The 26565-nt window shown below is 37.9% G+C and overlaps 1 protein-coding gene across 3 annotated transcripts; it reads right to left on the bottom strand.

Moving 5' to 3' along the window:
• Positions 1 to 7915: 7915 nt before the first annotated feature.
• Positions 7916 to 26149, bottom strand: magainins.L (magainins L homeolog). 3 transcript variants are annotated; one of them, NM_001087837.1, is given in 15 exon segments: positions 7920 to 8035; positions 9256 to 9322; positions 9745 to 9792; positions 12512 to 12601; positions 12930 to 12977; positions 15780 to 15869; positions 16198 to 16245; positions 17247 to 17336; positions 17665 to 17712; positions 20463 to 20552; positions 20881 to 20928; positions 23661 to 23750; positions 24080 to 24127; positions 24458 to 24609; positions 26047 to 26071. In NM_001087837.1, coding segments are annotated over 13 exon segments (912 nt in total). In that variant the 5' UTR covers position 24609; positions 26047 to 26071; the 3' UTR covers positions 7920 to 8035; positions 9256 to 9299.
• Between the last annotated feature and the right edge of the window lie 416 nt (positions 26150 to 26565).

Genomic DNA, 26565 nt, shown 5'->3' with positions numbered 1-26565 from the left:
GATTATGTTGCGCATGCAAGCCCACCTGTGTCGAATCGGCACAGACAATGACATCGTATTACATTCATGCAGATTGACAGTTTCTACAGCGCTCCACAAATCCTCCATAGAAGATTGTGTGCATGTGTGTGTGCATGTGCGTGATCTAATTTTTAATATATTATAGATATATCAAATATCCAATTTATGACCACAGGACCAGCGCTCCCTAATTTTGTACTAATGAGGACCAAAAAGTCAGATTGCGGCCTTTATTTGCACTTTGCACATTAGGTAGGGCAGGAATGCCCATACTTTACTAATGCGGGGTCTACTTTTAGTGATGTTGTCCCTTTATGATCTACATCCATAATATCACTATGAGCATTCTGTTCCATGGAAAATAATCCTTAAATATTATATTGATTTATAAGAGAATTTATGTTACTATATTTAAAAAAAATATTTCTTAGGTAACCTTTACAGAATAAATACTGTATGTGAATGAAAAGAATAAAACAAAAGGGTAATTTAGTCAAGCTGTTTGTTGATGGTGTCTTGAGATCTACTGATCACCAACTAAAGGTCTGCTGGTAGATCCCGATCTACCTTTTGGACACCCCTGCTCCAAAGTAAACTCAAGAAGATCCTCTGATGTAAATATTTACTTGCTCTTCGTAATTCCACCTTTTCTTTGAATGAAATTGAAGATAGAAATATTAAGTACACTATGCTTAGTACCATACACCAAAACATCTCTATGTCTCCCCTTTTGATGTTTAGTGACAATGTTATTTTAACAATGCAAAATGTCATTGTAAACGCTTAGTTAAAAAGATGTCTGACATCAAACTGGTATACAGGATTTCCATTATATTTTGGAGAGCTATTTTTGAAAATGTTTCATTTTTATGTAGTATTATTCGCAGTATTAATACAAAACCGGATTATTATATTAACTATCAATGACAAAGATTATATGTGTCAAACTAAAATATTGATTTGTTTACTTACATTAGTAACTTTCTAATTTCATACCAGGATATTAAAATGCTATACTCAGTTATGCTTGCATATATAGATACTACTCTATGTATGTGCATGGTGCCAATTTGTAGTTCAGTCTGCTTTGGTGAAAAATACAGGCCACACAGATGCAAGGAAGACCTGGAATTAACACCAGCCATTAGGAACTGTGACTTCCATGGATCCCTTATGCAAGTTGCATGTACACATGAAATTTGCACATAATGAATTGCAGGCTAATGGTCTATTGGGTGTATTTAAAATTTACATGATTTTCTAGTAGACTTAATAAGGTGGGAAGATCCAAATTACGGAAAGATCCGTTATCCGGAAAGCCCCATGTTTCGAGCATTCTGGATAATAGGTCACATAGCTGTATCTGAAAACTTGGCAAGAAGTAGATTTAAAAGGCTTCACCTATTTCTCTCAAGGTGGTAGGGAGTGTAAAGCATACCTAATATGGGTAGTGTCTTAGAAGGGGGATACACCACTCAAAGGTCACTAGGTAGCTATACATAGGGTTTTGAATTGGTCTGTTTCAATGAATTGGGGCCAACACAACCATTTCTTTGTAAACTGTACAGTATCTTTTTCTGAATTCGAGTTAAGTTCCTCAAATTTCTGAATTTCCTTAATTTTGGCAAGACATTCCCAATATTGGTATCTCCCAATTTTCTTTCAGTTTCTTTCAGTTTTGATGATGGGTCAGGGTGCAGCTGTTGAAGTAGTTTGTATAGGAGAGACAGTGTTCTAGGTGGGGCTGTTTCAGACATCCAAACCCATTCAATAGGCATTAGCTCTGGTCTGGCGGTATGTGGGAATGAATCAGGTGAGTTATTTGTCTATATTTATTATTATTTATAACAGTCAAGATCTGTAATCGGACGGCTTGTTATCAGGTCTTCTAGCATCTTAGGAGTGTTTTCTGTGTTACAGGTGGAGGCTCCTTGGTGGAGATCTAAGTTCCAGCCTTCTTAGTTGCTAAGATCTAGCCCAGGGCTACAGGAGGGATTGCCTAGGATTGTTGTGTGGAGTGCAGTGTGGTTAATCCATTTCCTGGATTTAGTGAGGGAATCCCAGTATTGGAGGGTTATGTGAGTTTGGTATCAGCTTTGTCTGGGATTATTCTGTTTTGTGTTGAGAGCCAGGGGATGGCCCACAAAGGGGTCACTACGGAGTCTTGTTCCACTTGTATCTACTATTTACTGCATCTGTGGAAAGCCCAGTCAAAGCATCTGATCGCAATCGTGGCTTTGTGGTATGTCGCCCAGTCTAGAAGGCTCAATGCTCCTAAATGTTTAGGGGCTGTCAACGTGGATCGGGCTATCTGTGGATTGGCCTAAATGAAGCTAGTGGTGAGTGCTGATAATTCTTTGAGCATACCTGGGGGGAAGGTATGGGAGGGTTTGGGATATGTAGAGGAATCAGTGTAGAACGTTTATATTAAGGATGTTAACTTTACCTATCCATGAGAATGTAGGCTGGACCCAATTTTTAAGGTCTTGCTTTACTGCTTGAAGGACACCTAGGTAGTTACGCTTAACTGGGGTTTTTACATCTGAAAATATCTTGATTCCTGAATGCAGAGCTTGAACATTTGACATTAGGTCGGCAAACTCAAGGGCAGGGATAAAAAAGTTCTGTGCGACTGATTTAGTCAAGTTCAATTGAAGTTGCTTACTTACACCTTTGATGAGTCATAAGGTTAGCTAAAGAGGTCCTGGGCTGCCTAATGAATAGGAGCAGATCATCTGTAAATACTGCTGTTTTATGTTCTGCTCTCACAACTGATATTCCTTGAATATTTGGGTTTGAGGAAATGGTATAGAGAAGTCTTTCTAAGTTGAAAACAAATAAAATTGATGACAGGGGACATCCTTGGCATGTACCATTTTTTATGCATATTGGGTCTGACAGGTGTCCGTTTACTTGTATTTTAGCGTTGGTTATGGGTTGGGTGTATAGGGTGATCCAAGGTTAATGCCTTCTAAGGTGGTGTGTAGAATTGACCAGTCTAACCTATCAAAGGCTTTTTCTCATCCAGGGAGAGAAGCATGAGAGGAATATTATTGCGTTTGCAGAGATTCATGATGCTAAAAAGTCCATCAAGGTTATCCCATGCCTCTCTCCCTGGGATGAAGCTCACCTGCTCTGGAGGTAATATCGTAGTGGTAATCTGGGTTAAGATGTTAGCAAGGACCTTTGTTTGTTTGTTTAGTTTTAAGGATATACGTAGGTATGTAGCTCTTAGGGTCCATGGGGTATTTCCCTTTTTTGTCAATAATGGAGATATCATCTTCCATAGCTTTGGAGGGCACTTTGTTGGTTGCAGTAGTGGAATTGCCCATTTCTAAAAGATTGGGGAGGAGTTGGTCACTGAGTTATTTGTAGTAGGAAATAGTAAATTTGGGAAGATTCTTATTCATCCAGGTCATGGTATAGCTGTAGAAATAAGGCAAATCAACTTTACTTACTTTGTTTTTTCCATGAAGAGGTTTCACCAGTCATCCATGGATGTAGGTCCTCTATGACCTGTTTGAATCATTGTTGTTTGTGTTGACTTTCTAGCTTGTGTATCTTTACTATAAGTTCCCATGTTTTAGGTGTGTGGTTTGTTTTTTTCCTAGTCATGCTTAATAAGTTCTCTTCTAATGACGCATTTGTGTGCCATCCACAGCGTCCAGTAAAAGATGCATTTGGTTTTATTTTTGGTGAAATAATGTTTTAGAGATTGGATTGGATGGTGTTCTTTGATTGTTGTGTCATGGAGGAGGGATTCATTCAATTTCGATTGCATGGGGGTTCTTGTGAGACTGCGTCTTTTCAGTACAGGCTATGGGGGCATGGTCTGACCATAATATTATATGTTTGCCTTTTTAAGGTGTGAGACATCATTGTGACTGATCATTATATTATATAGTCTAGTCTACTGTATTGGGAGTTGGGAGTAGTAAGTGTAGTCACTTCATAGTCAGTCATAAAGGTGTGTTGTTGAAGTCGGGACTTAATGGCTTCGAGTTTTTTGTCACTGGTTGTATTTCAATAGCAGATGCAGAAAGTATTTAGTATATTGATCTGTACTCTTTTGTCTTGTTGTGCTGTTCTCTGAACTTATATGTGTTTATACAGTCTGATGCAATCTAGGCATCAGCATCAGTCATCCTTTGCTTGATGCGTTAAACTCATGACAAACTATTGGCACTCCAAATTAAGTATTATTCTCACCCTCCAGTCTTTCTTTGGTTGTATAATTATAATATTAATTGTATTACATCTAGAATTAATACAATTGATTAGTCACATGTCCTGCTTCCCATAACAAATACAGGTATTGGATGTCCAGGGTTTTCTAGATAAGGGGCCTTTCCATAATTTGGATCTCCATACATTAAGGGGGTTATTTATCAAAGGTTAACGTTTTTCGAGGGTACTTTCAGTAAAAAATAAATTTTTAGGGATAAAAAAAACTTTTTTGAGATTTATTATGCCCTGAATCAGCAAAATGCTTGAATCTGAATATACTCTTACTAAAACCTGTCGAGGTCATGTAGAAGTCAATAGCAGAGGTCCCTTGAACCATGGGAAGATGTGTTTAGCCTTCATGATTTTCAGCTTTTTTTTTTGTACTAACAATTAGTATTCAAGTGCCCCCCCAATTGTATTGATTCGAGTTTTTTTTACATTCAATTTTTTTTAACAAATAAAAAACATTTCAGTTGTGAGTTTATTTGAGGTAGAAAAAAAGGTAAAAACCTTTGATAAATATCCCCCTTAGTTGTTCACCTTAATTAACTTTACGCATGATGTAGAGATTGATATTCTGAGACAATTTGCAGCTGGTTGTTATTTTGTACTATTTATGGTTTTGAGTTATTTAGCTTTTTTTTCTCCAGTCTGCAATTTCAGCATTCTGGTTGCTAGGGTTCAAATTACCCCAACTAAAGTAAAATATTTTACTCATATTTTTAAAGCATTTCTCTTCTGCTCTCCCAGCTGCACCAAGAGAAGTCTTGCAGTCATGAATGGGATGAAGTAATGAAAGGAAAAAGTAGAGAGAAGTTAAAGGTAGAGGCTTCATTGTTAAAAGGCACTTTAAACAACACTTGGGGGCTAATAAAACACCCACTTTGTTTGGGGGAAACTATAAGGCTTTTTCTTAAGAATTGTTCCCACCAGTGCTAGGTCACCTACACCAGTGGCCACATTGAGGAAGACGCATGCCACTATTAAAGGCATTAACAGAATCAGCCATCACAACATCATCCAACAGGGCATTCAAAACCTCAATGCCCTCATTGTGAATAACTGCATGCACTGCTTCAAATGAAAATTCTGTTCTTCTAATTCAAAGGCGTGACATGATTGGCATCTGGTGCTGCGATCTTTTTCATGGGAAAAAAGGTCCCCCACTATCTGTCTATAATGCCCTCTAATACACTCGTAAAGAGTAATCATGCTCCCTTGCAAGTTCCTTTTTTTCCAGAGAAAACAACCCCAACCTTGACGGTCTACCCTCTTGCAGCCCTGCAGCTTTACTTTATTCTTGTTACATTGATTGTGAACAGTGATGGACTTAATGGAATAAATTCGCGAAACCGCTACGGAAATTTGCCGGTGTCCAAAAAACGGACGCCGGCGTCAAAAACAAGTTGCCGGGGCCGTTTTGCGAAATTTTCGCTGTTTTGCTTTTTTTATCCAGCTCCAAGACATCCCTAAATACAAGCAACATAAGTGGCGAGGAGGCAAGCGGGTGCAAAATAAAAGTGAGAATATGTCAATAAATACCAGCCACAATGGTGGTGCATACTACAGGAATTGAATTGGATAAAGATGAAATGAAAGTATTGAGTAAGGGGTTTTCATGTGCTCTAGTTTCTGGTCCAGATTGTTTTGAACTTTATGTGGCTTTATTTAATTTTTTTTAGGAATCTAAGACTGAAAGCACAGTTTGTTAAAATGAGGACTTGAGGAGGGGTTGGTGATTAATATATTTTGTGATAAAAACATTGGGTTTGAAGTCACCAATAAAATATATAGCCATGACTACACATTATGACTACCCATGTTGAAACATTTAATACAATTGTTACTGCTGATATGAAAGAGCTTGAAGTAGCTTATAGACATGGATACAATCTAACTCCATGCAAATAGTAGCATACAGCAAAATTACTACTTTTGCCTCTGAAATGCTGTGAATCAGTCATTATGTGCATGCACACTATACAACATGGCAGCTTGCACCTGGAGCTCCCTCACGCTGCTGGTGGCCTAGAACACTGGCAGGAGCTACTTTTATGAAACAAAATATTGTTTCCCCCAAACTATAGGCCTAAAAATAACAACATTTTCAAAAACAATATAGAACAGGATTCAATGACTCTGGCCAGTCTCCACTGCTTCCGTCCAATAAAGCCTCAATTGATAGAAATAACAAACATAGTACAGTGCTATGTTCTTTTATAATTTCCTTTACAGGACGTGCTGTTTGACCAATGTAAAATTTTGAAAATGAATGTTCTTCTAAAGGTTAAAATAGTTCCCTTAATAATTAGATTGTATCAATCTTATGTGAAGCAAAGTGAGCTCTAGGCAGGCAGCTTGCAGTGACAGGGTGAGTGTTTTTAACTTTATTTCCTTTTAGATGTTCCTGAGGATAAAGTCTTATTTCTTCCTTATCTACTTGGATGGACTATTTATTATACTGAAAGACTTATGTGCACATCTCTGGGACTTTTACTATAATGGTTTCAATTGTCTTTTGTATTTACTTGAATATGGCTAGGCTGAAAAATTACCCTTGGCAGTGGCCACAGCCCCTTTACTCCCTAATTGGGGGTGGGGGAGAGTGTTTAGATTTCTATGTGGTGTTTGATTCTGTTAACACTTGAAAAACAGCTGCTCGAAACATGTAGTGGATCAATAAAAGCACAATTTTTTGACCAAGTTCTAATCCACGGTTGTTCTATAAAAATAAAAAAAATGTGTGTGTAAAAATGTTTTGAAATAAAATATTGCTTACCCCAAACCAGAGTGCTGGCTCCATTAGTCCACATCTCTGGTGGGGGGGGGGGAAATAATTAGGTAACAGGTGCCCTTTAAAGGAGAACTAAACCCTAAAAATAAATATGTATAAAAATGCCATATTTTATATTCTGAATTTATTGCACCAGCGTAAAATTTCAGCTTCTCAACAGCAATGATCCAGGACTTCAAACTTATCACAGGGGGTCACAATCTTGGAAAGTGTCTGTGTGGGCTCTGAGCAGCTGTTGAGCAGCTAAGTTTAGGGGTTGTCGTAAATTATCAAGCAGAAAATTAGGTTGGACTGTGATAAAAGTTGATGTTACAATGCTGCTTATTAAATCATGATGATCGTTGGACTGGTTTCTGAGCTGCCATGTAGTAATTATCTGTATTAATTATTAATCAGCCTTATATTGTGAGACATTTATATTCTATGCGTACTGTATATCTTGAACTAGTGCCTAAGCCCAGTAAGTGACAGCAGCACAGAGAATGTGCAGTGAATCATCAGAAAAGAAGATGAGGATCTACTGGGACTTCTTTGGAGACAAAGATCTTTACTTCTGAAGTGCTGTGATTACATTGGGCTGGTGCAGAAGCCCAAAACATTATGTATAACACTTCTAGCTACTTCTTTAGTTAAGTTTTAGTTCTCCTTTAAAGGCCTTGAATGTGTGTGTTAGTAATCTTAATTTATCTCAATAGGACATTGGGAGTAAGGGAAGATTAAATGCATTGGGAAACAGCTGATGTGGAGTTTTGAGTGTCTAGAAGCAGCATTTAATACAAACTGGAAAGATGTGGTCTTTTTACACTAAAATAATAAATGGAAAACAAAATAGAAAACGAAGAATGAAAAATAAATCACAATAAAACAAATGTATATTATTGTGATGCTCAGTTTATTTGTAGGTATATATACTGTAGGTATAGGTTATCTAAGGGATCTTCTTTTTATTCAGCACTACTATGTTCAGAATCATTTCAGCCGTTTACACATTTTCTAGGGAAAGAAAGAGACATTGTCTTTACAATATATATGTAAAACTGAAATTTACATTATTATTCACATTATTATATACACTCAGAATAATAATAGATAATACAAATTAATAATACTAAAAATAGAAAATCCTTCTGCAGCACACCCTTTTCATTGAAATTGCTAAATGTATGCATCAATCATTTCCAGGAGGTGTTTTCCACTCCAAAAATATTATTCCCAAACAGAATTAGTGTTAAGGTGTTAAGGAAGTTCCACGCAAATAAAAAAGGACTAAGACACCTCACTGGCATTGACTTGGTAAAAATAACAGATCCCTGCAAAACTGTAATTCTGAATACTTATAATATTTTAAAGAATAAGGTTAAAAATACTGTGCATCAGGGTAGGATAAGTTTAGGATCTTGCTGAATCGTTGGCTTGGACTTTTTGGAGTTGTTGCTAAGAATGAGACTAGTAAGTTTTGTCAGATTCCGTCTGTTGTTTTGCATTGCTTTGATTGGCATATATTTTGTTTTACATACCTGATAAACACACCCCAAAGACTGATCATAATGGCCGGGGAGTGAGTATTTGTTCCATGATGGATGGGCAGTTTTGCCCAGTAAAGGGTTTCGGGGGGGGGGGGTCTAAGAAAAGTAATACTTTTTATTCAGAAGTATGGTATAACATTGTCTTGGTATCAGTTATATTTGTAGTTCATTGCTGTAAAAAACTGAACATGTTCTGAAAGCTTGCTATGATTATCTTCAAGCTCTGCTTTTATGTGCCCATCAGATTGAATTTCTGAAGGTGGCCAGCATGGCAAGCATCCTATTCATAGTGTATTATGCTATTATGTTTGCTAAGTTGTAATTTGATTATCTTCTTTATTAAAGAATACAGTTAAAAACTTTTAATATAAATGATGTATTAATCCTCAATAAAAATGTGACTTTTTGCCAGACTTGAGTATTTATTAATCCTTAAGGGACTTAAGGCTGGTTTGAAAGGTTCAGTAATCATGGGGTCTTGTTTATTGACACTGCATCAAGGGCACTTTTCAGAAAAGAAGAAGGGGAAAAAGCATTCCGCTTCTAAAATCCCCATGTGCCATGTTCTGAAACTTGCATGTTCTGAAGACTTGCCATCTTGTAAGCCGGAATTCGATTCTAGCCTATCCTGAGCAGAGAACAGAACTTAGTGCTGTACAAAAGGGATGAAGACTGAAACACATTTACCAGGGGAATCATTGTTCTTCAGTGATGTTTTTCTGTTGCTGAAACTATTCAACCCATCTCCTGTCATCTTAAAAAGAAAAAAAATATGATATATACAGCACAGTACTATATATCCTTACAAAAATGCATAAAATATAAATTCTACTGATATGCAAATATCAGCCAAATATCCTTTTTGAGAAACATGGGATGAAATGTTTCTGATAATGTGCATCCTTGTAAAATAGTTTTTAGGCATAATTTAGTTCTGGGAGGAGCAACACCATAATTTCCAGGGATACCTTTCTTTTCATAAAGAGATGCTTTGTTGAAACTACTTAGTTACTAAATGTGGTCTATACTGAGCACAATACAAAATGAAATGCTGTGATGTACCTTCTGTGTTTTTTCTGAATAAGGCTAGATTTATTTAAGAGTGGTACAGTCTCCTGAGGCTACAAACTGACTGCTAAACTTTGACCCCAGAAGGGAAACCAAAAGCATAATTACCTACTGCTTCTGCATCTCGTTTTGAATTCATTATTTCTCCCACAAAAGCTAGGGAAAGAGAAAAACAGAAAAAAATTATATATATATAAATTTATAAATAAAATATAGATATAATTTACAGTCTGGTCCCTTAGGGAAATGACCAGACTGTAAATTATATCCTTATAAACAGCGAGTTCTTGCGCCAGAACGCGCCATTTATATAGAACATCACTTCCGCCGCTGATCTCTTCCTGCAGCTCTCCCTACACGCTTCCCCCTTCCTGTCTGACTCGCAGACTCAGCACAGCACAGGGCGCTCCCCCTGCCCATCCCTGTCTGCTCCGATCCCCCTCCCCTTCTTGTTAGAGCGGGGAAATTCCATGGGGAGGGGGAGGAGTAATGATCAAAGGGGTGACGAGTGGACTGTGGAGCGTTGTAGGTATGCTGCTTTCAGTGTCCGTCCGTGCTGGCTGACAGGATGATGCTAGCTCCTTCCCATTTCACCAGATATTGCTCTGGTGCTGTTCCAAAACTCACTGCAGATGGGGAGGGGTGGGCAGGAGCAGGTGATAAGCGTCTGGAACTGCCTTGGGCACAATTTGCCCAAGGCCTGGCACTGACACGGTCTTATGGTGGACTCCCTGTTTCTTGGTGTCCGCTCTGTCTAGCCCCCTCTCTGGTCTCCCTCCCCCCTCATTTGGTCTCTCTCCATTCTTGCTTACCAACTCTCCCAATTTTTACATAACCTCCCTCTCAACTTACACTTTCCCTCCCACCTCAGTCTCCAGTCCTGCTTTAAGTTTAAGTCCTACTTCCTTGGCCTTTCCTCTATGAAATCACCTGTGGCAGGCAAGGGCAGAACAGAGCCAGACATCTTTAGTAATCAAGACACTGCACCCACAAACTGTAGATTATATTGCATAATGTACCCCCTGCTGTAATTTGTAAAGATATTAGTAATCACCTCGGAGTTATGTGACCTGTATAAAAGCACTCGGCCTTCGGCCTCGTGCTTTTATATGGTCACATAACTCCTCGGTGACATAATATCCTTATAAATTACAGCAGGGGGTACATTATCCACTATATATATATAGTGAATAAAGTACCCCCTCTTGTAAAATATAAGGATATTATAAGTTAATGAGGAGTTTCATGACCATATAAAAACACGAGTGTTTTTATACAGGTTATGGAACTCCGAGGTAACTTCTAATATCCTCATATTTTGCAACTGGGGGTACTTTATTTATAATACACAAATTTCAGATAGTCATGTAAAAGAAATGACATCAGAACTCACCATTTATAACTGATGACATCAGAACTCACCGTTTATAAGGATATAATTTACAAGATATTCATGGCTTTTGTGTATATATATATATAGATATATAGATATATAGATATATAGATAGATAAAATACACAGAAGTCATGAATATCTTGTAAATTATCTCCTTATAAACGGTGACTAGTGATGTCATCAATTATGAAAGGGTGAATAGTGATGTCATCAGTTATAAATGTTGAATAGTAATGTCATAAAACTTATGTATTATCATAAATAAAGTATCCCTTTTTGGAAAATATAAGGATATTAGAAGTTACCTCTGAGTTCCATGACCTGTATGAAAGCACTTGGCCTTTAACCTCATGTTTTTATATGGTCATGGAACTCCTCTGTGACTTTTATATACTTATATTTTACAATAGGGGTACTTTATTCACTATATATCCAACCTGTGATTATGACCAGCACTCCCTTTGTTATGTACATTACTTTTTTATATGTGTATACAAAAGTCCAGTTTTGTCCTCAAAAGGTTCTGATTTTAACACAGCATGATACACAGTATAATAAATGGGCCCTACATGTCAACATAACTCTGCCATACCATTAAAAATTGTGTGTAGTCTTATTTGCATTATGTTGGACACAATCTATATAAGTGGTCACATAAAATACTAAAGATTAAAATTATAAGGCAATTGTGAAAGAGGCAAAGAGAAAGAAATGAGGGGCTATTTTTACAAACAGTGGGCTTCATGAAGTCCCTAGTTTCCCGCCAGCAAGTAAAGCAATCCACCATCTTGGCCCTTGGACCAAATTATTGATGTGTACAATCTCTTGGTTAATTTCCTACTTTAGGACAGAAATATCATCACTGAAAGGAATTATGGTCCTATTCAATTAAGTGGTGGTTTCTTTAGGAAAATTGGTGCTATTTTCTATGCTCAAGAAATATGTGCAGGCAGACAGGGAAAGCAGACAGGAAAAGCTCAACTGGAGCATCCCAGCAAATGTTCCTGGTAGACTACATGTGTAACTGTAGTTAATGTTGTAGGTATACTTTCAGATGTTGTTGCATTTGTCATTTTGAATGGTTTAAAGGTGAAGGAAAGGTTACATTCCTGCCAAATGTTAGGCACCCACAGTAATTATAATCACTTAACTGATACCCCAGGCTGGTGATCCTGTTAGCAGAACACTGCACTTGCCCAGTGTACTTGTGATCAGCTTCTTCAACTTCTTCAATGGCCCCATGGCCTGTGATTGTGCAGTAAATTAAGAAAAGTCTATTTTTTGCTTAAAGTTTAGTTTTTTTTCCTACTGCTCATACTAACTCAGCAGGAACAGAATTGCTCCATGGTGCTCACTCAGAGGTACCCATGGGTATTAGGTAAGTGATTATGATCACTGGTGGGTACCTAACATTTGGCACCTACTAATGGTTTAACCTCTCCTGCTCCTTTAAGAGCGGATGTAATGGAGAGAACCTTACCTTTTCCAAATTTTTTTGCTGAGTGCAAAAATTTACCAATTCCCCGGACCTCTCTTTCATCTAAATCTTCATCTGCAAAGGCCTCTGGTCCTAAAAACATGTACATATGTGCAATGAGTTTAATATGTATATATTATATATTTATATTTTCTCATGAGCATAGGCATAATTTAGTTCTGGGAGGAGCAACACCATAATTTCCAGGGATACCTTTCTTTTCATAAAGAGATGCTTTGTTGAAACTACTTAGTTACTAAATGTGGTCTATACTGAGCACAATACAAAATGAAATGCTGTGATGTACCTTCTGTGTTTTTTCTGAATAAGGCTAGATTTATTTAAGAGTGGTACAGTCTCCTGAGGCTACAAACTGTCTGCTAAACTTTGACCCCAGAAGGGAAACCAAAAGCATAATTACCTACTGCTTCTGCATCTCGTTTTGAATTCATTATTTCTCCCACAAAAGCTAGGAAAAGAGAAAAACAGAATTTTTTTTATATATATCTAAATTTATAAATAAAATATAGATATAATTTACAGTCTGGTCCCATAGGGAAATGACCAGACTGTAAATTATATCCTTATAAACAGCGCGTTCTTGCGCCAGAACGCGCCATTTATATAGAACATCACTTCCACCGCTGATCTCTTCCTGCAGCTCTCCCTACACGCTTCCCCCTTCCTGTCTGACTCGCAGACTCAGATTTTACCTTACACACAGCACAGGGCGCTCCCCCTGTCCATCCCTGTCTGCTCCGATCCCCCTCCCCTTCTTGTTAGAGCGGGGAAATTCCTTGGGGAGGGGGAGGAGTAATGATCAAAGGGGTGACGAGTGGACTGTGGAGCGTTGCAGGTATGCTGCTTTCTGTGTCCGTCCGTGCTGGCTGACAGGATGATTCTAGCTCCTTCCCATTTCACCAGATATTGCTCTGGTGCTGTTCCAAAACTCACTGCAGATGGGGAGGGGTGGGCAGGAGCAGGTGATAAGAGTCTGGCACTGCCTTGGGCACAATTTGCCCAAGGCCTGGCACTGACACGGTCTTATGGTGGACTCCCTGTTTCTTGGTGTCCGCTCTGTCTAGCCCCCTCTCTGGACTCCCTCCCCCCTCATTTGGTCTCTCTCCATTCTTGCTTACCAACTCTCCCAATTTTTACATAACCTCCCTCTCAACTTACACTTTCCCTCCCACCTCAGTCTCCAGTCATGCTTTAAGTTTAAGTCCTACTTCCTTGGCCTTTCCTCTATGAAATCACCTGTGGCAGGCAAGGGCAGAACAGAGCCAGACATCTTTATTAATCAAAACACTGCACCCACAAACTGTAGATTATAATGCATAATGTACCCCCTGCTGTAATTTGTAAAGATATTAGTAATCACCTCGGAGTTATGTGACCTGTATAAAAGCACTCGGCCTTCGGCCTCGTGCTTTTATATGGTCACATAACTCCGAGGTGACATAATATCTTTATAAATTACAGCAGGGGGTACATTATCCACTATATATATATATATATAGTGAATAGAGTAACCCCTCTTGTAAAATATAAGGATATTATAAGTTACCGAGGAGTTTCATGACCATATAAAAACACGAGGCCAAAGGCCGAGTGTTTTTATACAGGTTATGGAACTCCAAGGTAACTTCTAATATCCTCATATTTTGCAACTGGGGGTACTTTATTTATAATACACAAATTTCAGATAGTCATGTAACAGAAATGACATCAGAACTCACCATTTATAACTGATGACATCAAAACTCACCGTTTATAAGGATATAATTTACAAGATATTCATGGCTTTTGTATATATATATATATATATATATATATATATATATATATATATATATATATATATATATATATATATACACATATAGATATATAGATAGATAAAATACACAGAAGTCATGAATATCTTGTAAATTATCTCCTTATAAACGGTGACTAGTGATGTCATCAATTATGAAAGGGTGAATAGTAATGTCATCAGTTATAAACGGTGAATAGTAATGTCATAAAACTTATGTATTATCATAAATAAAGTATCCCTTTTTGGAAAATATAAGGATATTAGAAGTTACCTCTGAGTTCCATGACCTGTATGAAAGCACTTGGCCTTTAACCTCGTGTTTTTATATGGTCATGGAACTCCTCTGTGACTTTTATATACGTATATTTTACAATAGGGGTACTTTATTCACTATATATCCAACCTGTGATTATGACCAGCACTCCATTTGTTATGTACATTACTTTTTTATATGTGTATACAAAAGTCCAGTTTTGTCCTCAAAAGGTTCTAATTTTAACACAGCATGATACACAGTATAATAAATGGGCCCTACATGTAAACATAACTCTGCCATACCATTAAAAATTGTGTGTAGTCTTATTTGCATTATGTTGGACACAATCTATATAAGTGGTCACATAAAATACTAAAGATTAAAATTGTAAGGCAATTGTGAAAGAGGCAAAGAGAAAGAAATGAGGGGCTATTTTTACAAACAGTGGGCTTCATGAAGTCCCTAGTTTCCCGCCAGCAAGTAAAGCAATCCACCATCTTGGCCCTTGGACCAAATTATTGATGTGTACAATCTCTTGGTTAATTTCCTACTTTAGGACAGAAATATCATCACTGAAAGGAATTATGGTCCTATTCAATTAAGTGGTGGTTTCTTTAGGAAAATTGGTGCTATTTTCTATGCTCAAGAAATATGTGCATTCTTTGGTCAAAAATTAAGGCAGACAGGAAAAGCTCAACTGGAGCATCCCAGCAAATGTTCCTGGTAGACTACATGTGTAACTGTAGTTAATGTTGTAGGTATACTTTCAGATGTTGTTGCATTTGTCATTTTGAATGGTTTAAAGGTGAAGGAAAGGTTGCATTCCTGCCAAATGTTAGGCACCCACAGTAATTATAATCACTTAACTGATACCCCAGGCTGGTGATCCTGTTAGCAGAACACTGCACTGACCCAGTGTACTTGTGATCAGCTTCTTCAACTTCTTCAATGGCCCCATGGCCTGTGATTGTGCAGTAAATTAAGAAAAGTCTATTTTTTGCTTAAAGTTTAGGTTTTTTTCCTACTGCTCATGCTAACTCAGCAGGAACAGAATTGCTCCATGGTGCTCACTCAGAGGTACCCATGGGTATTAGGTAAGGGATTATGATCACTGGTGGGTACCTAACATTTGGCACCTACTAATGGTTTAACCTCTCCTGCTCCTTTAAGAGTGGATGTAATGGAGAGAACCTTACCTTTTCCAAATTTTTTTGCTGAGTGCAAAAATTTACCAATTCCCCGGACCTCTCTTTCATCGAAATCTTCATCTGCAAAGGCCTCTGGTCCTAAAAACATGTACATATGTGCAATGAGTTTAATATGTATATATTATATATTTATATTTTCTCATGAGCATAGGCATAATTTAGTTCTGGGAGGAGCAACACCATAATTTCCAGGGATACCTTTCTTTTCAGAAAGAGATGCTTTGTTGAAACTACTTAGTTACTAAAGGTGGTCTATACTGAGCACAATACAAAATGAAATGCTGTGATTTACCTTCTGTGTTTTTTCTGAATAAGGCTAGATTTATTTGAGAGTGGTACAGTCTCCTGAGGCTACAAACTGTCTGCTAAACTTTGACCCCAGAAGGGAAACCAAAAGCATAATTACCTACTGCTTCTGCATCTCGTTTTGAATTCATTATTTCTCCCACAAAAGCTAGGAAAAGAGAAAAACAGAATTTTTTTTATATATATCTAAATTTATAAATAAAATATAGATATAATTTACAGTCTGGTCCCATAGGGAAATGACCAGACTGTAAATTATATCCTTATAAACCGCGCGTTCTTGCGCCAGAACGCGCCATTTATATAGAACATCACTTCCACCGCTGATCTCTTCCTGCAGCTCTCCCTACACGCTTCCCCCTTCCTGTCTGACTCGCAGACTCAGATTTTACCTTACACACAGCACAGGGCGCTCCCCCTGCCCATCCCTGTCTGCTCCGATCCCCCTCCCCTTCTTGTTAGAGCGGGGAAATTCCTTGGGGAGGGGGAGGAGTAATGATCAAAGGGGTGACGAGTGGACTGTGGAGCGTTGCAGGTATGCTGCTTTCTGTGTCCGTCCGTGCTGGCTGACAGGATGATTCTAGCTCCTTCCCATTTCACCAGATATTGCTCTGGTGCTGTTCCAAAACTCACTGCAGATGGGGAGGGGTGGGCAGGAGCAGGTGATAAGAGTCTGGAACTGCCTTGGGCACAATTTGCCCAAGGCCTGGCACTGACACAGTCTTATGGTGGACTCCCTGTTTCTTGGTGTCCGCTCTGTCTAGCCCCCTCTCTGGTCTCCCTCCCCCCTCATTTGGTCTCTCTCCATTCTTGCTTACCAACTCTCCCAATTTTTACATAACCTCCCTCTCAACTTACACTTTCCCTCCCACCTCAGTCTCCAGTCCTGCTTTAAGTTTAAGTCCTACTTCCTTGGCCTTTCCTCTATGAAATCACCTGTGGCAGGCAAGGGCAGAACAGAGCCAGACATCTTTAGTATGCTCATGCTAACTCAGCAGGAACAGAATTGCTCCATGGTGCTCACTCAGAGGTACCCATGGGTATTAGGTAAGTGATTATGATCACTGGTGGGTACCTAACATTTGGCACCTACTAATGGTTTAACCTCTCCTGCTCCTTTAAGAGCGGATGTAATGGAGAGAACCTTACCTTTTCCAAATTTTTTTGCTGAGTGCAAAAATTTACCAATTCCCCGGACCTCTCTTTCATCTAAATCTTCATCTGCAAAGGCCTCTGGTCCTAAAAACATGTACATATGTGCAATGAGTTTAATATGTATATATTATATATTTATATTTTCTCATGAGCATAGGCATAATTTAGTTCTGGGAGGAGCAACACCATAATTTCCAGGGATACCTTTCTTTTCATAAAGAGATGCTTTGTTGAAACTACTTAGTTACTAAAGGTGGTCTATACTGAGCACAATACAAAATGAAATGCTGTGATGTACCTTCTGTGTTTTTTCTGAATAAGGCTAGATTTATTTGAGAGTGGTACAGTCTCCTGAGGCTACAAACTGTCTGCTAAACTTTGACCCCAGAAGGGAAACCAAAAGCATAATTACCTACTGCTTCTGCATCTCGTTTTGAATTCATTATTTCTCCCACAAAAGCTAGGAAAAGAGAAAAACAGAATTTTTTTTATATATATCTAAATTTATAAATAAAATATAGATATAATTTACAGTCTGGTCCCATAGGGAAATGACCAGACTGTAAATTATATCCTTATAAACCGCGCGTTCTTGCGCCAGAACGCGCCATTTATATAGAACATCACTTCCACCGCTGATCTCTTCCTGCAGCTCTCCCTACACGCTTCCCCCTTCCTGTCTGACTCGCAGACTCAGATTTTACCTTACACACAGCACAGGGCGCTCCCCCTGTCCATCCCTGTCTGCTCCGATCCCCCTCCCCCTTCTTCTTAGAGCGGGGAAATTCCTTGGGGAGGGGGAGGAGTAATGATCAAAGGGGTGACGAGTGGACTGTGGAGCGTTGCAGGTATGCTGCTTTCTGTGTCCGTCCGTGCTGGCTGACAGGATGATTCTAGCTCCTTCCCATTTCACCAGATATTGCTCTGGTGCTGTTCCAAAACTCACTGCAGATGGGGAGGGGTGGGCAGGAGCAGGTGATAAGAGTCTGGAACTGCCTTGGGCACAATTTGCCCAAGGCCTGGCACTGACACGGTCTTATGGTGGACTCCCTGTTTCTTGGTGTCCGCTCTGTCTAGCCCCCTTTCTGGTCTCCCTCCCCCCTCATTTGGTCTCTCTCCATTCTTGCTTACCAACTCTCCCAATTTTTACATAACCTCCCTCTCAACTTACACTTTCCCTCCCACCTCAGTCTCCAGTCATGCTTTAAGTTTAAGTCCTACTTCCTTGGCCTTTCCTCTATGAAATCACCTGTGGCAGGCAAGGGCAGAACAGAGCCAGACATCTTTAGTAATCAAGACACTGCACCCACAAACTGTAGATTATAATGCATAATGTACCCCCTGCTGTAATTTGTAAAGATATTAGTAATCACCTCGGAGTTATGTGACCTGTATAAAAGCACTCGGCCTTCGGCCTCGTGCTTTTATATGGTCACATAACTCCTCGGTGACATAATATCTTTATAAATTACAGCAGTGGGTACATTATCCACTATATATATATATATAGTGAATAGAGTACCCCCTCTTGTAAAATATAAGGATATTATAAGTTAACGAGGAGTTTCATGACCATATAAAAACACGAGGCCAAAGGCCGAGTGTTTTTATACAGGTTATGGAACTCCAAGGTAACTTCTAATATCCTCATATTTTGCAACTGGGGGTACTTTATTTATAATACACAAATTTCAGATAGTCATGTAACAGAAATGACATCAGAACTCACCATTTATAACTGATGACATCAAAACTCACCGTTTATAAGAATATAATTTACAAGATATTCATGGCTTTTGTATATATATATATATATATATACACATATAGATATATAGATAGATAAAATACACAGAAGTCATGAATATCTTGTAAATTATCTCCTTATAAACGGTGACTAGTGATGTCATCAATTATGAAAGGGTGAATAGTGATGTCATCAGTTATAAACGGTGTAATAGTAATGTCATAAAACTTATGTATTATCATAAATAAAGTATCCCTTTTTGGAAAATATAAGGATATTAGAAGTTACCTCTGAGTTCCATGACCTGTATGAAAGCACTTGGCCTTTAACCTCGTGTTTTTATATGGTCATGGAACTCCTCTGTGACTTTTATATACGTATATTTTACAATAGGGGTACTTTATTCACTATGTATCCAACCTGTGATTATGACCAGCACTCCCTTTGTTATGTACATTACTTTTTTATATGTGTATACAAAAGTCCAGTTTTGTCTTCAAAAGGTTCTAATTTTAACACAGCATGATACACAGTATAATAAATGGGCCCTACATGTAAACATAACTCTGCCATACCATTAAAAATTGTGTGTAGTCTTATTTGCATTATGTTGGACACAATCTATATAAGTGGTCACATAAAATACTAAAGATTAAAATTATAAGGCAATTGTGAAAGAGGCAAAGAGAAAGAAATGAGGGGCTATTTTTACAAACAGTGGGCTTCATGAAGTCCCTAGTTTCCCGCCAGCAAGTAAAGCAATCCACCATCTTGGCCCTTGGACCAAATTATTGATGTGTACAATCTCTTGGTTAATTTCCTACTTTAGGACAGAAATATCATCACTGAAAGGAATTATGGTCCTATTCAATTAAGTGGTGGTTTCTTTAGGAAAATTGGTGCTATTTTCTATGCTCAAGAAATATGTGCAGGCAGACAGGGAAAGCAGACAGGAAAAGCTCAACTGGAGCATCCCAGCAAATGTTCCTGGTAGACTACATGTGTAACTGTAGTTAATGTTGTAGGTATACTTTCAGATGTTGTTGCATTTGTCATTTTGAATGGTTTAAAGGTGAAGGAAAGGTTACATTCCTGCCAAATGTTAGGCACCCACAGTAATTATAATCACTTAACTGATACCCCAGGCTGGTGATCCTGTTAGCAGAACACTGCACTTGCCCAGTGTACTTGTGATCAGCTTCTTCAACTTCTTCAATGGCCCCATGGCCTGTGATTGTGCAGTAAATTAAGAAAAGTCTATTTTTTGCTTAAAGTTTTGGTTTTTTTCCTACTGCTCATACTAACTCAGCAGGAACAGAATTGCTCCATGGTGCTCACTCAGAGGTACCCATGGGTATTAGGTAAGTGATTATGATCACTGGTGGGTACCTAACATTTGGCACCTACTAATGGTTTAACCTCTCCTGCTCCTTTAAGAGAGGATGTAATGGAGAGAACCTTACCTTTTCCAAATTTTTTTGCTGAGTGCAAAAATTTACCAATTCCCCGGACCTCTCTTTCATCTAAATCTTCATCTGCAAAGGCCTCTGGTCCTAAAAACATGTACATATGTGCAATGAGTTTAATATGTATATATTATATATTTATATTTTCTCATGAGCATAGGCATAATTTAGTTCTGGGAGGAGCAACACCATAATTTCCAGGGATACCTTTCTTTTCATAAAGAGATGCTTTGTTGAAACTACTTAGTTACTAAATGTGGTCTATACTGAGCACAATACAAAATGAAATGCTGTGATGTACCTTCTGTGTTTTTTCTGAATAAGGCTAGATTTATTTAAGAGTGGTACAGTCTCCTGAGGCTACAAACTGTCTGCTAAACTTTGACCCCAGAAGGGAAACCAAAAGCATAATTACCTACTGCTTCTGCATCTCGTTTTGAATTCATTATCTCTCCCACAAAAGCTAGGAAAAGAGAAAAACAGAAAAATTTTTATATATATATAAATTTATAAATAAAATATAGATATAATTTACAGTCTGGTCCCATAGGGAAATGACCAGACTGTAAATTATATCCTTATAAACAGCGAGTTCTTGCGCCAGAACGCGCCATTTATATAGAACATCACTTCCGCCGCTGATCTCTTCCTGCAGCTCTCCCTACACGCTTCCCCATTCCTGTCTGACTCGCAGACTCAGATTTTACCTTACACACAGCACAGGGCGCTCCCCCTGCCCATCCCTGTCTGCTCCGATCCCCCCTCCCCTTCTTGTTAGAGCGGGGAAATTCCTTGGGGAGGGGGAGGAGTAATGATCAAAGGGGTGACGAGTGGACTGTGGAGCGTTGCAGGTATGCTGCTTTCTGTGTCCGTCCGTGCTGGCTGACAGGATGATTCTAGCTCCTTCCCATTTCACCAAATATTGCTCTGGTGCTGTTCCAAAACTCACTGCAGATGGGGAGGGGTGGGCAGGAGCAGGTGATAAGCGTCTGGCACTGCCTTGGGCACAATTTGCCCAAGGCCTGGCACTGACACAGTCTTATGGTGGACTCCCTGTCTCTTGGTGTCCGCTCTGTCTAGCCCCCTCTCTGGTCTCCCTCCCCCCTCATTTGGTCTCTCTCCATTCTTGCTTACCAACTCTCCCAATTTTTACATAACCTCCCTCTCAACTTACACTTTCCCTCCCACCTCAGTCTCCAGTCCTGCTTTAAGTTTAAGTCCTACTTCCTTGGCCTTTCGTCTATGAAATCACCTGTGGCAGGCAAGGGCAGAACAGAGCCAGACATCTTTAGTAATCAAGACACTGCACCCACAAACTGTAGATTATAATGTATAATGTACCCCCTGCTGTAATTTGTAAATAATATTAGTAGTCTCCTCGGAGTTATGTGACCTGTATAAAAGCATTCGGCCTTCGGCCTCGTGCTTTTATATGGTCACATAACTCCTCGGTGACATAATATCTTTATAAATTACAGCAGGGGGTACATTATCCACTATATATATATATACAGTGAATAAAGTACCCCCTCTTGTAAAATATAAGGATATTATAAGTTACCGAGGAGTTTCATGACCATATAAAAACACGAGGCCGAAGGCCGAGTGTTTTTATACAGGTTATGGAACTCCGAGGTAACTTCTAATATCCTCATATTTTGCAACTGGGGGTACTTTATTTATAATACACAAATTTCAGATAGTCATGTAAAAGAAATGACATCAGAACTCACCATTTATAACTGATGACATCAGAACTCACCGTTTATAAGGATATAATTTACAAGATATTCATGGCTTTTGTGTATATATATATATAGATATATAGATAGATAAAATACACAGAAGTCATGAATATCTTGTAAATTATCTCCTTATAAACGGTGACTAGTGATGTCATCAATTATGAAAGGGTGAATAGTGATGTCATCAGTTATAAACGGTGAATAGTAATGTCATAAAACTTAAGTATTATCATAAATAAAGTATCCCTTTTTGGAAAATATAAGGATAGTAGAAGTTACCTCTGTCCTGTATGAAAGCACTTGGCCTTTAACCTCGTGTTTTTATATGGTCTTGGAACTCCTCTGTGACTTTTATATACTTATATTTTACAATAGGGGTACTTTATTCACTATATATCCAACCTGTGATTATGACCAGCACTCCCTTTGTTATGTACATTACTTTTTTATATGTGTATACAAAAGTCCAGTTTTGTCCTCAAAAGGTTCTGATTTTAACACAGCATGATACACAGTATAATAAATGGGCCCTACATGTCAACATAACTCTGCCATACCATTAAAAATTGTGTGTAGTCTTATTTGCATTATGTTGGACACAATCTATATAAGTGGTCACATAAAATACTAAAGATAAAAATTATAAGGCAATTGTGAAAGAGGCAAAGAGAAAGAAATGAGGGGCTATTTTTACAAACAGTGGGCTTCATGAAGTCCCTAGTTTCCCGCCAGCAAATAAAGCAATCCACCATCTTGGCCCTTGGACCAAATTATTGATGTGTACAATCTCTTGGTTAATTTCCTACTTTAGGACAGAAATATCATCACTGAAAGGAATTATGGTCCTATTCAATTAAGTGGTGGTTTATTTAGGAAAATTGGTGCTATTTTCTATGCTCAAGAAATATGTGCATTCTTTGGTCAAAAATGAAGGCAGACAGGAAAAGCTCAACTGGAGCATCCCAGCAAATGTTCCTGGTAGACTACATGTGTAACTGTAGTTAATGTTGTAGGTATACTTTCAGATGTTGTTGCATTTGTCATTTTGAATGGTTTAAAGGTGAAGGAAAGGTTGCATTCCTGCCAAATGTTAGGCACCCACAGTAATTACAATCACTTAACTGATACCCCAGGCTGGTGATCCTGTTAGCAGAACACTGCACTTGTCCAGTGTACTTGTGATCAGCTTCTTCAACTTCTTTAATGGCCCCATGGCCTGTGATTGTGCAGTAAATTAAGAAAAGTCTATTTTTTTCTTAAAGTTTAGGTTTTTTTCTTCTGCTCATACTAACTCAGCAGGAACAGAATTGCTCCATGGTGCTCACTCAGAGGTACCCATGGGTATTAGGTAAGGGATTATGATCACTGGTGGGTACCTAACATTTGGCACCTACTAATGGTTTAACCTCTCCTGCTCCTTTAAGAGAGGATGTAATGGAGAGAACCTTACCTTTTCCAAATTTTTTTGCTGAGTGCAAAAATTTACCAATTCCCCGGACCTCTCTTTCATCTAAATCTTCATCTGCAAAGGCCTCTGGTCCTAAAAACATGTACATATGTGCAATGAGTTTAATATGTATATATTATATATTTATATTTTCCCATGAGCATAGGCATAATTTAGTTCTGGGAGGAGCAACACCATAATTTCCAGGGATACCTTTCTTTTCATAAAGAGATGCTTTGTTAAAACTACTTAGTTACTAAAGGTGGTCTATACTGAGCACAATACAAAATGAAATGCTGTGATGTACCTTTTGTGTTTTTTCTGAATAAGGCTAGATTTATTTAAGAGTGGTACAGTCTCCTGAGGCTACAAACTGTCTGCTAAACTTTGACCCCAGAAGGGAAACCAAAAAGCATAATTACCTACTGCTTCTGCATCTCGTTTTGACTTCATTATCTCTCCCACAAAAGCTAGGAAAGAGAAAAACAGAAAAAAATGTATATATATATATATATATATATATATATATATATATATATATATATATATATAAATATATATATATATAAAATACACAGAAGTCATGAATATCTTGTAAATTATCTCCTTATAAACGGTGACTAGTGATGTCATCAATTATAAACGGTGAATAGTGATGTCATCAGTTATAAACAGTGAATAGTAATGTCATTTTTGTCACATGACTCACTAAAACATGTGTATTATAATAAATAAATAAAGTACCTTTTGTTGGAAATATATATTAGAAGTAAGAGCGGATGTAATGAAGAGAACCTTACCTTTTCCAAATTTGCCCGCTGAATGCAAAAATTTACCAATTCCCCGGACCTCTCTTTCATCCATATCTTCATCCGCAGAGGCCTCTGGTTGTGGCAGTGCATTTGCACAGATCACAGCAATTAGTGAACAGATAAATAATCCTTTGAACATCCTGAGGAGAAATCCAATAGCAGAAAGTACAAAAATGGTTTTACAGTATATGTTTTGCATATTACTTGAAATTACCCTTAAAGAGTATGTGAACACTGTAACTCAAATATTGCCAACTCAAATGTAGCAGTACCATTTTTCCCAGCATTATCCAACGCATTAACACATGTTAAAGCATGCTGTAGCTGTTGTCTGGTGATATCAGAGATGAATGTTTATATAACACATCTTCATACAATTTTCCCCAACTCTCCAAAGCCAGTGCAGGAAAATCCTCCAATGTAAATATTAAATTACTCTTTTGTATACCCAGCTAGCACCATACAGCAAAAACATCTCTATGTCTTCCCTTCTGATGTTTATTAACAGTGTTATTTTGACAATGCAAAACTTCATAGTAAACGGTTAGTTAAAAAGATGACTGACATCGAACAGGAACACTGGATTCTCATTACTTTTTGGAGAGTTTATATAAATAAATGAAATGGTTCACCTTCATAAAGTATTTTAGATAATAGATAATTGTATTAACTATTGACTGTATATGTGAAATTAAATTTTTTATTTGCTTACTTACAGCAGTTACTGCTGCTGATTTCTAATTTTTACACAATGATATTAATGATTAATGATATTAAATATTATTATATTATCGCTTGCTTATGAACAAAAGCACACAGAATCCTGTACAAAACTGTGTTCATCCACATGCTATACTCAGTTATCCTTGTATACTGCATATACATGCTACTCTTTATTTGTGCATTGTGCCAATATGTAGTTATGCTTGTATGCAATGTGTGAATTGCATGCCAGTTGCGAAAATACAGGTCACACAGATGAGAGGAAGACCTGGAATTAACACCAGCCATTAGAAGGTGTAACTGTCATGGATCCTTTTGCATATTGCACCTACACATGCAACTGACTTGCACCTAATGAATTGCAGGCTAATTCTGGTGCTAAAACTTGCTAAATATGAGAAAATGTATTCCATACATTGTAAAAACATTCTTGACACTCAAATTCTCTTGAGAAAATTCTATAAATTATTACTCAATCCCTCTCCCATCCTAGTAAGAAAGGGAAAACAGTAGAAGGTAAAAGAGAAAAACAGGGGAAAACATGAAGAGGAAGAAGTAACAATCATTTTGGACAAAGAGACAAAGAAAGACAGAGGAGGACAGAGTTAAAAGTAAAATGAATGGAACAAGGTGGAAAAGACAAAAGTAGAGTAGCTGGGAAACCATAGAAAAGAAAGGAAAAGCGAAGTAATGACAGTCATAGGAAAGGTGGACCACTACTATATGTAAATAAGAAATACAATTTTGATCTTGGACCTATAAGGCTACTGAAGGATACTGATGTGCTACTGTGTGAACATAATATATCTGAAAACTTGGCAGAAGTAGGCAGAGTGAAAGAAGAATCCACTTACTTTTCCAAATATAGTTGTATTTCAATAGCAGAAGTAGAAAGCAATCAGTATATAGATTTGTCTCGTTGTGCTGATTTTATATTGTTCCCTGAACTCATTTGTGTTTGTACAGTCTGATGCATTTGAGTCATCCTTAGCTTGATGCTAAGAACTCATGACACACTATTTGCACTCCAAGTTACTGAGTCTTATACTTGCCCTCCAGACGTTCTTTGGTTGTATTGTTATAATATTTAGTTTCTTTAGATGTAGAATTAAAACACCCACTTCCGGAAGAGAGTGGAACAATAAACACAAAATTTAAAGGAACACTAACCAATCACATTTTCTCCAATTGGTTACTACAATTTAGAACTAGAAAAAGATTTGTACAGAGAACAATAGTGAAATTAACATTTATGGATAAAAACTGGCAATCAAAAATGTTATACATAAATGAAATCTAAAATAAATGAAATAAAATAAATAAAATGCCATATTCTAGATTCAATCACTCAGGTTGTCTTGAGCCTAGGTAAA

This window comes from Xenopus laevis, chromosome 6L, assembly GCF_017654675.1.
Source record: "Xenopus laevis strain J_2021 chromosome 6L, Xenopus_laevis_v10.1, whole genome shotgun sequence".
Taxonomy (NCBI): Eukaryota; Metazoa; Chordata; class Amphibia; order Anura; family Pipidae; genus Xenopus; species Xenopus laevis.
The sequence above is the reverse complement of the archived record's forward strand: the minus strand, read 5'-3'. Positions and strand labels throughout refer to the sequence as shown.